At 52.8% G+C, this 14,803-nt stretch overlaps 1 protein-coding gene across 1 annotated transcript in view; it reads left to right on the top strand.

Annotated features, from left to right (window-relative positions):
* The first annotated feature begins 6,326 nt into the window (after window positions 1-6,326).
* The window catches only part of LOC126199163 (collagen alpha-1(II) chain-like), a 52,004-nt gene continuing 43,527 nt past the window's right edge, over window positions 6,327-14,803 (top strand). The window contains exon 1 of the mRNA XM_049935918.1: window positions 6,327-6,509. Coding sequence (XP_049791875.1) covers window positions 6,327-6,509 — 183 coding nt within the window. The remainder of the gene's footprint in view (window positions 6,510-14,803) is intronic.

Genomic DNA, 14,803 nt, shown 5'->3' with positions numbered 1-14,803 from the left:
GCAGGGCAGGAGGCAGCCGAGTGAAGACGACCGCCTGGCTCTTGGCGGGGTTAAATTTGAGGCGCCACTTGGTGGACCACGCCCCCAGGACGTCGCACGCTAGTTGCAGCCGGCGGCACATCGCGACCACGTTCAGGCTGCGGGTGAACAACGCAGTGTCATCGGCATAAAGAGCCAACTCCACGCGCGCCACCCGCGGTGCGTCAGCGGTGTACAAGGTGTACAGCAGGGGGCCAAGAACCGACCCCTGCGGTACACCCGCACGAATCGGCCGGTCGGTGGAGGTGCCGCCGGCGGCCCGGACGTGGAAGGTGCGGCCCGCGAGGTAGGACCGCAGCAGAAGGGCGTGGGACGTCGGGACCCCATGTACAAGGAGCTTGTACACTAGGCCCTCGTGCCACACGCAGTCGAACGCTTTGGAGACGTCTAGGAGTACCGCCCCAAGGTACTCCCGCGACTCCAGCGCCCGCATCGCCTGTTCCACCAGGCGTAAGAGCTGGTGCGTGGTCGAGTGGCCCCGCCGGAATCCGAATTGCTGCGCTGGAAGGAGCCCTTCGGCGGTGACGTGGCGCCACAGCCGCTCCACGTACAGTCTCTCAAAGATCTTGGAGAGAGACGGGAGCAGGCTGATCGGCCGGTAGTGCTCCACCCGACGCGGATCCTTGCCAGCCTTCGGGATAGCCACCACTTCCGCGTGTTTCCACGCGGAAGGGAAGATCCCGGAGTGGAGAATGCAGTTGAATGTGTCTGCCAGTGGCTGATGGAGTGCCGGCGGCAATAACCGCAGGAGGCGGTTCGTGACACCATCGGAGCCACCCGCCTTCTTAGGGTTGAGGCGGCGGAGCTGGAGTCCAACCTCATCGGCGGTGATGGGTGCGATCACATCGTCAGCAGCGCTGGCGGCGAGGAAAGCCGGCAGGCGGTCCTCCACGAGACGGACGTGTTCGGGATCGAAGACGTCCGCGACCGGGCGGAAGTTGTCGGCAAACACGTCGGCGAGGGCGTTGGCCTTGGCATCAGGGGCACAGATAACCTCGCCGCCGACGTGGAGCGGAGGAACAGGCTGACGGCGGCGGAGGAAGCGCTTGGCGGTCCGCCAGGCACTCCCATCAGTCGTGTTCAGGGTGGCCACAAGGCCAGCCCAGTCACGGTTGCGGTGTCGGTCGATAGCGGCCCGGATTTCGCGCCGCGCCCGATTGAGGCGGCGCTTGGTCGCAGGCTGGCGAGTCAGCTGCCACTCACGGAAGAGACGGTTTTTGGCCGTTATAGCCTCCAAGATGTGTGGCGGAAGCTGCCGGGACATCTCGCGAGGCCGCCGTGGCTGGCGGGGTGACGCAGCGGCGGCAGCGCTGAGTGTGTGCCGCGTAAAAAAGGCCAGCGCAGCATCGGCCCCCTCCAGGGCAGGATCCGGAGCATCACCGAATCGACCGAGCAGGTCAGCCTGAAAGCGGGCCTCGTCAATGCCGCGGAAGGTACGGCGGTCGGGCGGCAGGGAGGCGCCGACGACGTCCATGTCGTAGACCACCGGAAGGTGGTCGGAGGACAGGGCGCAGCGGACAGTAGCCGACGTAAAGTGCCCGACGCCCTTCAGGACCGCTACGTCGAGCACGTCGGACTGGCCGCGGATGGGGAAGAAGGTGTGGTCAAATGGACCCAGAACGACAGCGCCATGACGCTGTGTGACGCGAAGAAGGCGCCGCCCGCTGACGTTGGTGACTCGGGAGTTCCACTGCGGGCTCTTGGCGTTCAAGTCACCCGCAATGAACAGCTTCCCACGCAGCGTCAGCAGGGCATCAAGGTCGGCCTCCAGGAGGTGGCCCCTTGGGGGCCTGTAGACGGCTATGAATGTAATGACCCCCACCGTGGTGGTGAGAGCCACCCCAGTGGCCTCCACGGCGGCGAGAGGCGGCAGCAGTACGGCACGGTGTTTCAGCGAAGCCTGCACATAGACGGCGGTGCCTCCGCCATGGGTGGGCCGGTCGGTACGGTAGCAGCGATAGTTCGCCACCCCGACGACCACACCAGGCTTCAGAAACGTCTCGCAGACGAGACAAATGTCTATCGCCTCATCCCGGAGGAATTGGCGGAATTCCCCTTGTTGGGGAACCAAGCCGCGGGCGTTGAAACCGCACACGGTGAGCCCATGGATATGCTCATTTTCCATGGTGGTCAGCAGGAACAACGCCGGCCTGGAGGGCGGACGTGACGGCGGTGACGAGCACCGGGAGCTGCTCGAGCAGCTGGCTCAGCGAACGCAGGAGCGTACGGAGCTCAGCCGCATCGGCAGCCGTGGTGGCCCCTGGGGCGGCCTCCAAGGCAGGAGCAGGAGGCTGCGGCGGGACCGCAGGAGGCGGCGTTTGCGGGGGGACAGCCCGAGGGGCAGACCGCCGTCGCGGGGCATCAGTGGCCGAACGTTCCGCCGCGGTACGCCGCGGTCGGCGGCGGCGCCGGCGGGGGGCGGCAGCTGGTGCGGGAGGCGTGGTTGCAGGGGCAGCAGCCGCATCGGACGAGGCAGGCTGCTGCGGCGCAGCACCATCGGAGGCAGCAGGCCGCTGAGAGGAGGGGGCGGGCGCCCCTCCCTTGGCGGCATCAGCGAAGCTGGTACCAGGCTGTACCTTGCGGGAAGGGGCAGCCGGGCCACGGCGCTGGTGCCGGCCACGCTGGAAGGCCGGACATCCGCGGTAGCTCGCGACGTGCGCGCCACTGCAGTTGCAGCACGTCGGTTTATCCTCTCGTGGGAGCGGGCATTCCTTGCTCTGATGCTGGGCCCCGCACTTGACGCAGCGGGGCGGCATCGAACAGTAGCGAGACACATGGTCGAGCCGTTGGCAAGAGAAGCATTGGGCCCTCCTGCCCTTGGCCCGCACCGGCTCCACTTCGACGGCGACCCGCCCAACCCACCGCACCTGAAAGATCTTGCGATTCTCCAGGTTGTCAACAAGAACGACCTGGTACAGCGGCATGGGGCGGTGGGTGCGTGGGGAGTTCATGAGCCCCGTGTGGCGGATGCCGAAGCCCATGTCCTCCAGTTCTTCACGGAGGTAATCCGCCCCAAACTGGAGTGGGAGGCGGCGGAACACCACCTTCAACAGCTTGAGCGACTCCGATGGGTGAGTGTAGCAATGGAGGCCATCTTTGCAGATGACATCCATTACTGCATGGTAGTCCTCGACAGACGTCATGGAGAGCCGGTAGAGATCATTGCCGGCGGTCCGGACGCTGGCAGTGGGCGCCACCCGAGTGATCTTCTGCTCGAACGGCTTATAAGGGCCGTCCCATTGGACCACAATCGGCGGGGGGCGCGGCGCAGCAGGCCGGGGCGGAACCCCGGCGTCGTCTGGAACGTCATCAGACGCGTCCCGGAAAGCGTTGGCGGTCGGCAGCGACAGCGCAGGCCGTAGGACAGCCGCCCGTGCCGTGTGCCGCCTGGCAGGGGTGACGAAACCGTCCTCATCAGGGTGGTGCGCAGCAGCAGGGCCTGTGGAGGACCGCTGCTCCCTCGCGCACACCGTCGTCGCGACCGTCTGGGCCGCAGTGGCAGCGGCGGCGCGGGAGGCCTTAGGGGCCTTCTTCCGCGGCCGAGCAGTGTCGGAGGCGTGGGAGCGGACGTCAGAGTCGTCAGCTGCGTCAGCACGGCGCTTCCGGAGCGCGCGAGCATCGTCAGCGTCACGTCTGTCAGCGTCAGCGATGGCCTCCGCAAGATTTGCGTCTGGCAAGTCGTCGTCGTTGGCAATCACGGCGGCCTCTTGAGCTGGCTTTGCACTCGCCCAGACCGCGGTAGTGACCTTCGCGCAGGGCGGGGCAGAAACTGGCGTGGCTACGGGTTCTTGATGTTGCAGGGCCGTAGGAGCAGCCACGAGCGAACCGACCTCTTGCATGGCCGGCCTCTGTGGTGCTCCCTGTGAGACCGCCGTCGCCAGGGACGCAGATTGTGCGCCTGGCGAGGCCCCCACCGGCTCACCTGCCTCCTTTCGCCCCGAGCCCGGCAGTGCAGCAGCCTTCCGGATCCTGCAATATGCAAGCACGGCAGCTGCGTCGTCCTCGCGACCGGGGTAGTCACCCCCATGTGCAAGCTTGTGCATGCGCACGTGCATGCGCTCCCGGGAGCGAGAAACATCACCAAAAGAAACATCCAAGTCATCGTCAGGTAGTCGGCGCCGGTTCGTCATAAGTGGGGGGCCGGATGGGGCCGCCAACAGGAGCAACTCAGTCGCCTGAGCTGACCCCGCCGGACAGCGATCCGCCACACCCTTCGCTCTATCGTCAAACACGTCCTCTCGCCTCGACATCGCAACTCGGAGTGTGCCCGTGTGTACGGTGCCGTCGTGTGTGTGACTGCCTTTTCCCTTTTTTTTTTTTTTTTTTTTCTTTATTGAATTTCAATTCCCCCCCGAAGGGGGCGGGCTGGCAGCAGCTGACTACGCCGCTCTGCAGCCTACAGAATTTGTGTTAAAAAGAGGAAGATAATAAAAAATAACAGTTGGCGATAAATTCGGTGACTTAAAGGTAAAATGGCAGAAAATTCTAGAACTTAAAACATAAAACACATGGGTGATGATGCTAAGATAATACACAAGAAGCAGAAAAATAACAGACAGACAGTTAAAAAAACACGGCGACAGTCTGGTTTCTGTTCGCAAGATATAAAATGCACACCCAGCGACAGCATGATTTCTGTTCGCAACACTGTGGAAAGACGCACAACACTGAACACTCACTTAAACACGGCACTAAGAAGTTGGCACAAAGAAGACATACCACAGCTGAGAGCAGGTGGGGGGGAAACTGGACAGATGATGGAGAAAAAAAAGGGGGGGGGAGGAAAAGTGAAGGGGGAGGGGGGAAAGAAGCCAATGGAGAAGACCCATAAGAGGGGTGGGGGGTGCTGAGCAGACGTGCCAGGGAGTGGGGAAGGCAGAGGAGGGGAATGCAAAAGGACTCGGGGGGTGGGGGAGGAGAAGGGACACAGGGGGAGGTTGGGTGGGGAGAAAACACAGGATGGAAGGGGGGAGGAAGAGGGAGCCCAGGGAAAGGTCGGAGGAAAGGAGGGGGGTGAGGATCAGAGTTGATAGGAAGGATAAATGGAGGGAGAGAGGGCATCATCCGGGAGGGGGAGTTGACGGAAGCCACCTTGGGAAAGGAGATGGAGGGTGTAGTGATGGAGGGTAGGGGGGACACAACGGTGAAGACGTGGCAGGGGGCGGGGATGGGAGAGGAGAGGAGCAACCAGGGGGTGAGGGGGTTCAAGACGGCGGAAGGTGTAGAGGATGCGGATATGTTCGAGGAATAGGAGCAGATGGGGGAAAGGAATGAGATCATAGAGGATCCGCGTGGGGGATGGGAGGCGGATACGGAACTGCCTTTTCCCGGCAGTGCGCCGCCTTATAAAGCCCGTTGGCGAATGTATCTGCCGGAACTATTTGCGATCACGTGCCTGGCATATCAAAGTAGTTCCTAGGCTAGCTGCGATCTCTGGTGAAGCTGTTCTGCAGGCTCCGCCAACGGGTAGCGGTCCCTGGCGGCCGTTGGTGGAGACCTGGTGGTGTGTTGTGGCCGCCGGTAAGTGTTTGTTTTGACAACACAGACGGCGTAGGTTTTCCTGGAGAATGTATACCCTGTGGTGCAGGCAACCTGTGATGGTTGGACGTAAAGTGGGATGCCCATGCAGTAGGTGCTGTGATGCCCCAAGTGTGCGGCCACAGCACATTTCATTTGACATAGGATATGTCTTTTATATGTCGCATGTTGTCATTTTAACATATAGGATAAATTTCTAGTCTTTAGTGTGTATCCATCTCTTATTTTAAAATTTCAAGAACATTTGGATTCATGTACAACATTTTTGTTGCTAAGATAGTTGTTTATTTCTGAAGGGTACTACGTACCTGGTTCGCCCTCGATAATACTCTTAAAATTAATATTGTCCTATTCTGGTATGATGTTCACCGCTGATACTGTTCAATGAAAATTCACCTGCATTTACAATTTGAGCGGTAGGTTAGTTTCAGAGCTGTATAATAGTACCCGTGTGTTCACTTTACTGGTGGAGATGGCTCTCCCTATACACAGAGTGATTCTTATTGGAGTTTAAAAAACCCCAAAGTGACGTAGCTGACGCTGCGACAACTGATTTAATACAAGACATATGGGAGAACAAATGTCGGGAAATACCTTAAAATTGGAAGACAAATCTTGAACATGGGACGTCACTAGACGGCGTTCCTCGTCTGACATGTAACTTTTGGACTCGTCGATTCTACACATCGCTTCGCTCGTTTACTCTGTTTTCGTTCTTGCATCATCCGATGTGATAGGCAGTGCTCGCGATGGTGGTAATACAAGTGGTGTTTAACAAGCTTGCAGATATGCGTCTATATTTTGGTGCTGCTAATTCCAGTGTCCGTGCAGCTAGTGGTATTTATGCAGAACGTTTCTCACAGCGCATTTTACCTTCTCATGCATCGTTTGCTACTATGCATCGACGAACATGTGAAATGGGGACCCTGCACGTAAGTAAACAAGGAAGGTTGAAAATGTATTGAGGGAAGGTAACACAGTGTTCTGAAATCAATGTTAATTATCAGGTAAGATCTACCTTATGAAACATTTCTACTTCTTTGCTATTTGCGAGCACAACCCGAATACATCGGACAATGCAAGAATGAAATCGGAGTAGCCTAATCAGAGCATGTGTAGCATCCCTACCGGCGAGGATAAGAACAACAAGCCTAGCACGTGCGGCATGGTAGGCCATCTGGTGACATCACATGTTCAACATATTCACTTTTGGGGTATCTCACGCCACTTGCAGCCTCATGTGTCTTTCGCCAAATAACTGGTCTCAGCGTCATCTACGGCGCTTCGGAGTGTTTTAAACAGTAAGTAAGAATCACCATGTATATTGAGTCGGCTTTAACATGTTTAAACTGTATATTATTTTGTAAGGAGTTAGTTTCTGAGGCGATTTTTGTTCTTCTTGTTTACAGATGTTAAAATGGTTGCCATAGAGAACCGAAAGTAGTTATCATGTTTCAAGTGTCTGGTGTAAATTGCGTTCTAGGCAGTAAAAGTTTTTGTACACATTTTTTTAACACTTCTAATAAACACGGTACATATATTAATTACTATCTGGAAATAAATATTTTATGGGTACGAATCTCCAGCTTGCTGAGTGACAACTTGGTGAGAGAAGAGGAAGAGATGGACAGAGAGAGGACCGGAGGAAATAAATAAAGGAAGAGCTCGGTGGAGAGAGGGGGTGAACAGAGAGAAGGGCGATGAGGAGATAAACAGAGTGGGAGGATGAGCAGATTGTCAGATAGGGGGTAGGTTGGGGGGTGTGGGGTAGGACATGGACAGAGACAGTGATGAGGATGAGGAGATTGAATTAGAGGGGTGAGGAGATAGTCGGGGTGAAGAGGACAACGACAGGTGCTCAGCAAGCAGCTAATTGAAGTAAACTATGCGTACACGAGAGATGTTCAGAAAAAGGCGGAACGTTTGGAACAGTGGCTCTACCGGCGCTATGATTACTGAGCACATCTTGTGATAGATTTAGACAGCAAACTACTGCTGTTCTCGTTTCGTTGTGAACGTTAAAAGCCGAGCTACAGCCTCTGAAGCGTGCGCCTGTACACGCTGTTCGTCGAATTACTAACAAAACGACAGTGAAAGACAAACTGCATGTTGGCTTCTGTCTCGATTTCTTCGACCTTCGTTTGAGACAGAAGCCAACAGGAAATTTCGTAACAAGTGGCTACGAAACATTTAACAATTTCGGCCAATGAAAGAGTTTGAGGAGCAACGCGTGTGTATGGAATTTTGCTACGAATCTGGTAAATCTTTCACAGAGCTGTTCGATTCCCTAGGCATTCACAGAGGAACGAGGTGATGTTGGTTGGCTGGTTGGCTGTCTTCTTGTTTTTTGACTGCAAACGCATTGTCCATCAGATGCTTGTACCACAAGGTCATATGGCAAACCAGGAAGTCACCAACGAGCGCGTTTCAGAGATGCTATACGGAGAAAGGGTCCAGAATTGAGCAGAAACCAGACTTTGATGTTGCCTCATGATAAAGCGCTGGCTCACGCAAGGCTCCTTGTTCGCACCATCTGTCGAAAGTCAGACTCCCGTTGTGTCCATCTACCCTATTCTCCGGAACCATCTCCAGCAGACGTTTTACTGCTTCTCCAACATAAAACAGCGTTGAGAAACGTCTTTTCTGGACCATAGGGGAGCTTCAGGGCAATGCTGTCAAACCCCTGCGTACCATCCCAGAACGGGATTTACAAAAATGGAAGAAACTTTGGAAACAGTAATTGCCAGTGGAGGGAACTGCCCCGAGGTGAAAAGTGCTTGCAATGTAGTGACATGAGCAATAAGCACGTTACGGGGAAAGTCCGGTCTTTATTCGGTCCTTGTATTCTCGGTAATCGCCAGACACCAGGGCTCGTCCAGGCCTGCTGTGAGGGCGTTTGCCAATCTGAATGGTAAAAAATGGAAATGAGCGTTTGGCGTCATTGGCTGGGAGGCCCCTTATGGGGCAGGTTCGGCCGCCTTGGTGCAGGTCTTATAACATTCGACGCCACATTGGGAGAACTGCGCGCCGGATGGGGATGAAATGATGATGAAGACAACACAACACCCACTCCCTGAGCGGAGAAAATCCCCGACTCAGCCGAACCCGGGCCCGTAGGACGGCAATCAATCAGGCTGACTACTCAGCTATCGGGACAGACATCTGAATGGTAATGTAATACAGGAAGAGGACACGTTGTAATTCACGCTGCAGGTAGCTGATAGCCGGTAGAGGGACGGAGGCAGATGACAGGAAGGTACGCGTCTGTTCGGTGTGAAAGCCAGATCACAAGAGAGCGACTCGACTGTGCCCTGCCCTACAAGATGCGGACAGCGGCAACCAAGTGACGCCTTTCTCACGGCCCCTACTGGTCGTCTACAGACGCGTGTCGCTGGGTCAGTCAGCAGAACACAGGACGTGGTGGCGCGATGCTGCTGCCGGGGTCCTCATGCATAAAGGCTTAGTGGCAACGCAGCCTGGGAACGTGTCGCGAAAGACGCGACTCAAACATACAGTATAAATTGCCAGGGACGTGATTGGACAGTAGAGAGTTAGGTTCGGCTGACAAAAATTTACTTTCGAGGTTTTTCTTTTATTTTCTCTCAGATTTCATCAGTGAGTCCCCGAATGAGACGCCAATTAGGAACGCCCGACGTCCTTGGGGCGAGCCAGGTGCCGGACTGAGAACCTGACTCAATTGGACGAGGCCGGTGTCGGTGGAAATGACGTCACGACCCCCTCAACTGCCAAGATTTTGATACCGATAGCAAAGAGAAGCACTCGTACCCTGGAACGAAGACCTGATCTCACTTCAAGCAACAACAGTACTGGCTGTTGACATTTAAAGTGGCACCAAAACATTCCGTTGAGCAGCGCCCTAAAATTTAGTCAGAAATGCATTAAATAAAACTTCTGGCATCAGTATTAACCGTGAGCGCAACATACACAATAGTTAGGAAACTAGGATTCACAGTCAAGCAGCTACATTTTTTCACGTGCTCTGTCGGTAGTGCTAAACTACTGGCCATTGAAATTGCTACACCACGAAGATGACGTGCTACAGTCGCCAAGATGCTGTGATATGCAAATGATTAGCTTCTCAGAGCATTCACACAAGGTTGGCGCCGGTGGTGACACCTAGAGCGTGCTGACATGAGGAAAGTTTCCAACCGATTTCTCATTCACAAACAGCAGTTGACCGGCGTTGCCTGGTGAAACTTTGCTGTGGTACCTCGTGTAAGGAGGAGAAATACGTACCATCACGTTTCCGACTTTGATAAAGGTCGGATTGTAGCCTATCGCAATTGCGGTTTATCGTATCGCGACATTGCTGCTCGCGTTGGTCGAGATCCAATGACTGTTAGCAGAACATGGAATCGGTGGGTTCAGGAGGGTAATACGGAACGCCGTCCTGGATCCCAACGGCTTCGTATCACTAGCTGTCGAGATGACAGACATCTTATCCGTATGGCCATGCAGCCACGTGTCGATCCCTGAGACAACAGATGTGGACGTTTGCAAGACAACAACCATCTGCACGAACAGTTCGACGACGTTTGCGGCAGCATGGACTATCAGCTCGGAGACCATGGCTGCGTTTACCCTTGACGCTGCATCACACACACGAGCGCCTGCGATGATGTACTCAACGACAAACCTGGGTGCACGAAAGGCAAAACGTCATTTTTTCGGATGAACCCAGGTTACGTTTACAGCATCATGATGGTCGCATCCGTGTTTGGCGACATCGCGGTCAACGCACATTGGAAGCGTGTATTCGTTATCTCCGTACTGGCGTATCACCCGGCGTGATGGTATGGGGTGCCATTGGTTACACGTCTCTGTCACCTCTTGTTCACATTGAAGGCACTTTGAACAGTGGACGTTACATTTCAGATGTGTTACGACCCGTGGCTCTACCCTTCATTCGATCCCTGCGAAAACCTACATTTCAGCAGGATAATACACGACCGCATGTTGCAGGTTCTGTACGGGCCTTTGTGCATACAGAAAATGTTCGACTGCTGCCCTGGCCAGCACATTCTCCAGATCTCTCACCAAGTGAAAACGTCTGGTCGATGGTGGCCGAGCAACTGGCTCGTCACAATACGCCAATCACTACTCTTGATGAACTGTGGTATCGTGTTGAAGCTGCATGGGCAGCTGTACCTGTAGACGCCATCCAATCTCTGACTTAATGCCGAGGCGCATCAAGGCCGTTATTACGGCCAGAGGTGGTTGTTCTGGGTTCTCAGGATATATGCACCCAAATTGCGTGAAAATGTAATCACATGTCAGTTCTAGTATAATATGATTGTCCTATGAATACCTGTTACCATCGGCATTTCTTCTTTGTGTAGCAATTTTAATGGCCAATAGTGTAGACATCAGAAGACAGAGTAGGCGCTTTTCTAATCTACACCAAAAGCTACTTAAGCTACAATGTTCACGATTTTTTAACTTTTATGAACTTGCTGCCACTTATAACAATGCCAGTAGGTCCTTATAACTAAGACTCTATTAACTGGGACTAGTCGTACCTGTAACTGCATTTTCATGTTAAAACCCGGAGTTAACATTTCTGTAACTAGACGGGCACTGAGAGTAAACTATGGCAAACAGCAGCAGACTACCTAGTAACAAGCGCCCTAGGCTAATTCAGAGCAGTTATCAGTGGATCTAGGACTTTTGCAGATGAATGATTAAGACCGGCACTGAGGAACGGAGACTTCATCGACAACGAATGCACGTCCGTTGTTTGTTATTCAAAACAAGGGCTCAGCGTTATTAATATGGGCCTGTCTGTAAAACAACTGTCACGGAAAAGTATACAAAGCTTTCACAGAACAAGCAACAATGATCTCGTTTCTTAGAACCAGCTGAAACACGGTAATGCTGAAGCCACACGCCGATCGACAGACAAGCAGTATCAACATTATGACGGGAATGCTCAAAGTACAGAGGAAAATAAGGCAGCGACACAACTAAGCACGCGCATGTTCGTCCAGCAACGAAACAATCAAAAAAGATCACGACAAATAAATAAAATGTAGCAAGTTAAATTTAATAGTCCGTGGGACACGATTCTCGAAACTAACATGTCGTCGAACAACACCATTGTGAGACCATCTAAAGCACAGTGATGCCTCCAGTCTTAATTTAGTTGCTCAAGATTCGACACAGAAAACCTTTTAGTCGTTCGTATCAAATGACGCAAAACTGTTTTCCTCGTCCTAAACTAACAACTCGTATTATACCACTGAAATGCGGAATCAGGTTTCTAACAGCTGCCACAAAGATCTCGAAACAACAGCTAATACAAGGCACCAGACAGACGAACTAAAGGCCACTAATTTTTCACGTAATGGACTACCAAAAACACACATGGGACATGTCTGCCTAATCACCGATTACACGCCGTAGTGGAACGACTCTTAAAGGAGTTAACACCGATTTCTGGATACCTGATACACGACAGAATAGGAACATAGACGCTAACAAAACTTATTACAGCCCACTCTTCACAACAGCTTGTCAGTACATGCTGCAGGAAATAAAATCTAACCTGCTGCTGATGGTACATGACCGAAGCTAGCCAATACCTTCAATTTTTGATATGCAAGTAACTAAGAAAGCAATTCAAAAACACGCGCACTTCCAGGGTCATATCGTATAGCATCTCTGCAGGTTTCGCTGCACATGAGTGAGCTCGCTGCATGAAGGATACAACCACTGCTACGGAAATGGAATACAAGATTTCAATTGTATTGCGCAGCACAGCTTTTGGTGTACAGCTGACAGTACCAAGCATTGGGAATAAACTTTAGAAGAATAAAACTGTAAACGTTTCGCACGGATGGCAAACGTAAATATCCAACCAGGAACGCCAAGTCACGCTGGAAACCCCCAAAAAAGCATGCAAAACGATTTCACTAGACGTTGTGCCAAAAACTGCCGGCAGCACACGTTCTGGCTGGAGGAAAACGGAGACCGACAAATATTAATAACTACTCTTACATGGTTTTGCACACCAGAGAAACAATACGTATTCCTAATAACTAACTACGCGTCGATTGCTAAACCACTCACAATGGAGCCATCTAATTTCAGAGCACGTGATTCATGACTGATTAGGAACACAAACTACACTCACGGAGACGTCAGGTTGTCGATCCCAGTAAGAAACAATTCGTAGTACAGCTGATAGAATGCAACAATTATATCCGATGCTTCCAACATTCGACAAATAGGTGACCACGTAATAACAACTGGACAAAATACTTGTAGCACTCCAACAGCACTATAGAAAGCCTCTCACATCAGCATCTAAATACGTGAATTCACGCCTCGGCGATACGACAACTTCTAGAAGCGGCCCGGCACGTAGCGTCAGTTTGATAGATAGCACCGCAGACGGTGGGTGGCGTGATTTTTAAATTCTACGCGAGGCAGGATCGTACAGTACAAATTTTTTTTTAAACAAATCCCTAAAATATGCCCAAACTGGATAGCCGCCCTGTACACTACAGTCTGCCTATAACGAAAGATTTCAAAGTAGTCTTCTCATTCAGAAACCACATTTAATTGTTGGCTGCGTATGGGAAGATCGTATTATGCATCACGAAAGGAGAAGAAACGTCCACCACAAAGTCACAAGTGAACTCTTTTGGAGAAATATTTGAGTCTGTTCAACTACATACAGGTGTTCAATAATGAGATGGCCTGTCCCCGTGAAGAAATCAAATATTCCATAAAGAAAAAGGAATAGCATTAAATACACTCATCCAGATATCACTTAAGAAAACTCATTACGTGGAAAACGAGAAAATCCTCATTATAAACGAGACATGTGCTAATTTCATATGGATCTTCTTTTAAACATCTCGGAGAATCATAGTACCATCAGGAGTACATAATCTAGCCAGTTTTGAAACAGCCATCAAACTCAAGAAAGCGTACAGAATAACATGGAACCCCTACAAAATAAGAGTGATACCCCATAATGCAAAACTTCAGCGTTACAAGACAATTGTCTTGCCTGAAACATTAAATGCCTAGAAAGTACAAGAGGCCACTCAGAAATGGAAGACACACAAAAGGAAAAACTAAAAATTTTCGGAAAAGTTATGATCCATTTATATCAGTGCCAAATGGATTAATACACTCCTGGAAATGGAAAAAAGAACACATTGACACCGGTGTGTCAGACCCACCATACTTGCTCCGGACACTGCGAGAGGGCTGTACAAGCAATGATCACACGCACGGCACAACGGACACACCGGGAACCGCGGTGTTGGCCGTCGAATGGCGCTAGCTGCGCAGCATTTGTGCACCGCCGCCGTCAGTGTCAGCCAGTTTGCCGTGGCATACGGAGCTCCATCGCAGTCTTTAACACTGGTAGCATGCCGCGACAGCATGGACGTGAACCGTATGTGCAGTTGACGGACTTTGAGCGAGGGCGTATAGTGGGCATGCGGGAGGCCGGGTGGACGTACCGCCGAATTGCTCAACACGTGGGGCGTGAGGTCTCCACAGTACATCGATGTTGTCGCCAGTGGTCGGCGGAAGGTGCACGTGCCCGTCGACCTGGGACCGGACCGCAGCGACGCACGGATGCACGCCAAGACCGTAGGATCCTACGCAGTGCTGTAGGGGACCGCATCGCCACTTCCCAGCAAATTAGGGACACTGTTGCTCCTGGGGTATCGGCGAGGACCATTCGCAACCGTCTCCATGAAGCTGGGCTACGGTCCCGCACACCGTTAGGCCGTCTACCGCTCACGCCCCAACATCGTGCAGCCCGCCTCCAGCAGTGGTGTCGCGACAGGCGTGAATGGAGGGACGAATGGAGACGTGTCGTCTTCAGCGATGAGAGTCGCTTCTGCCTTGGTGCCAATGATGGTCGTATGCGTGTTTGGCGCCGTGCAGGTGAGCGCCACAATCAGGACTGCATACGACCGAGGCACACAGGGCCAACACCCGGCATCATGGTGTGGGGAGCGATCTCCTACACTGGCCGTACACCACTGGTGATCGTCGAGGGGACGCTGAATAGTGCACGGTACATCCAAACCGTCATCGAACCCATCGTTCTACCATTCCTAGACCGGCAAGGGAACTTGCTGTTCCAACAGGACAATGCACGTCCGCATGTATCCCGTGCCACCCAACGTGCTCTAGAAGGTGTAAGTCAACTACCCTGGCCAGCAAGATCTCCGGATCT

The sequence above is a fragment of the Schistocerca nitens genome, chromosome 8 (genome assembly GCF_023898315.1).
Source record: "Schistocerca nitens isolate TAMUIC-IGC-003100 chromosome 8, iqSchNite1.1, whole genome shotgun sequence".
Lineage (NCBI taxonomy): Eukaryota > Metazoa > Arthropoda > Insecta > Orthoptera > Acrididae > Schistocerca > Schistocerca nitens.
The sequence above is the reverse complement of the archived record's forward strand: the minus strand, read 5'-3'. Positions and strand labels throughout refer to the sequence as shown.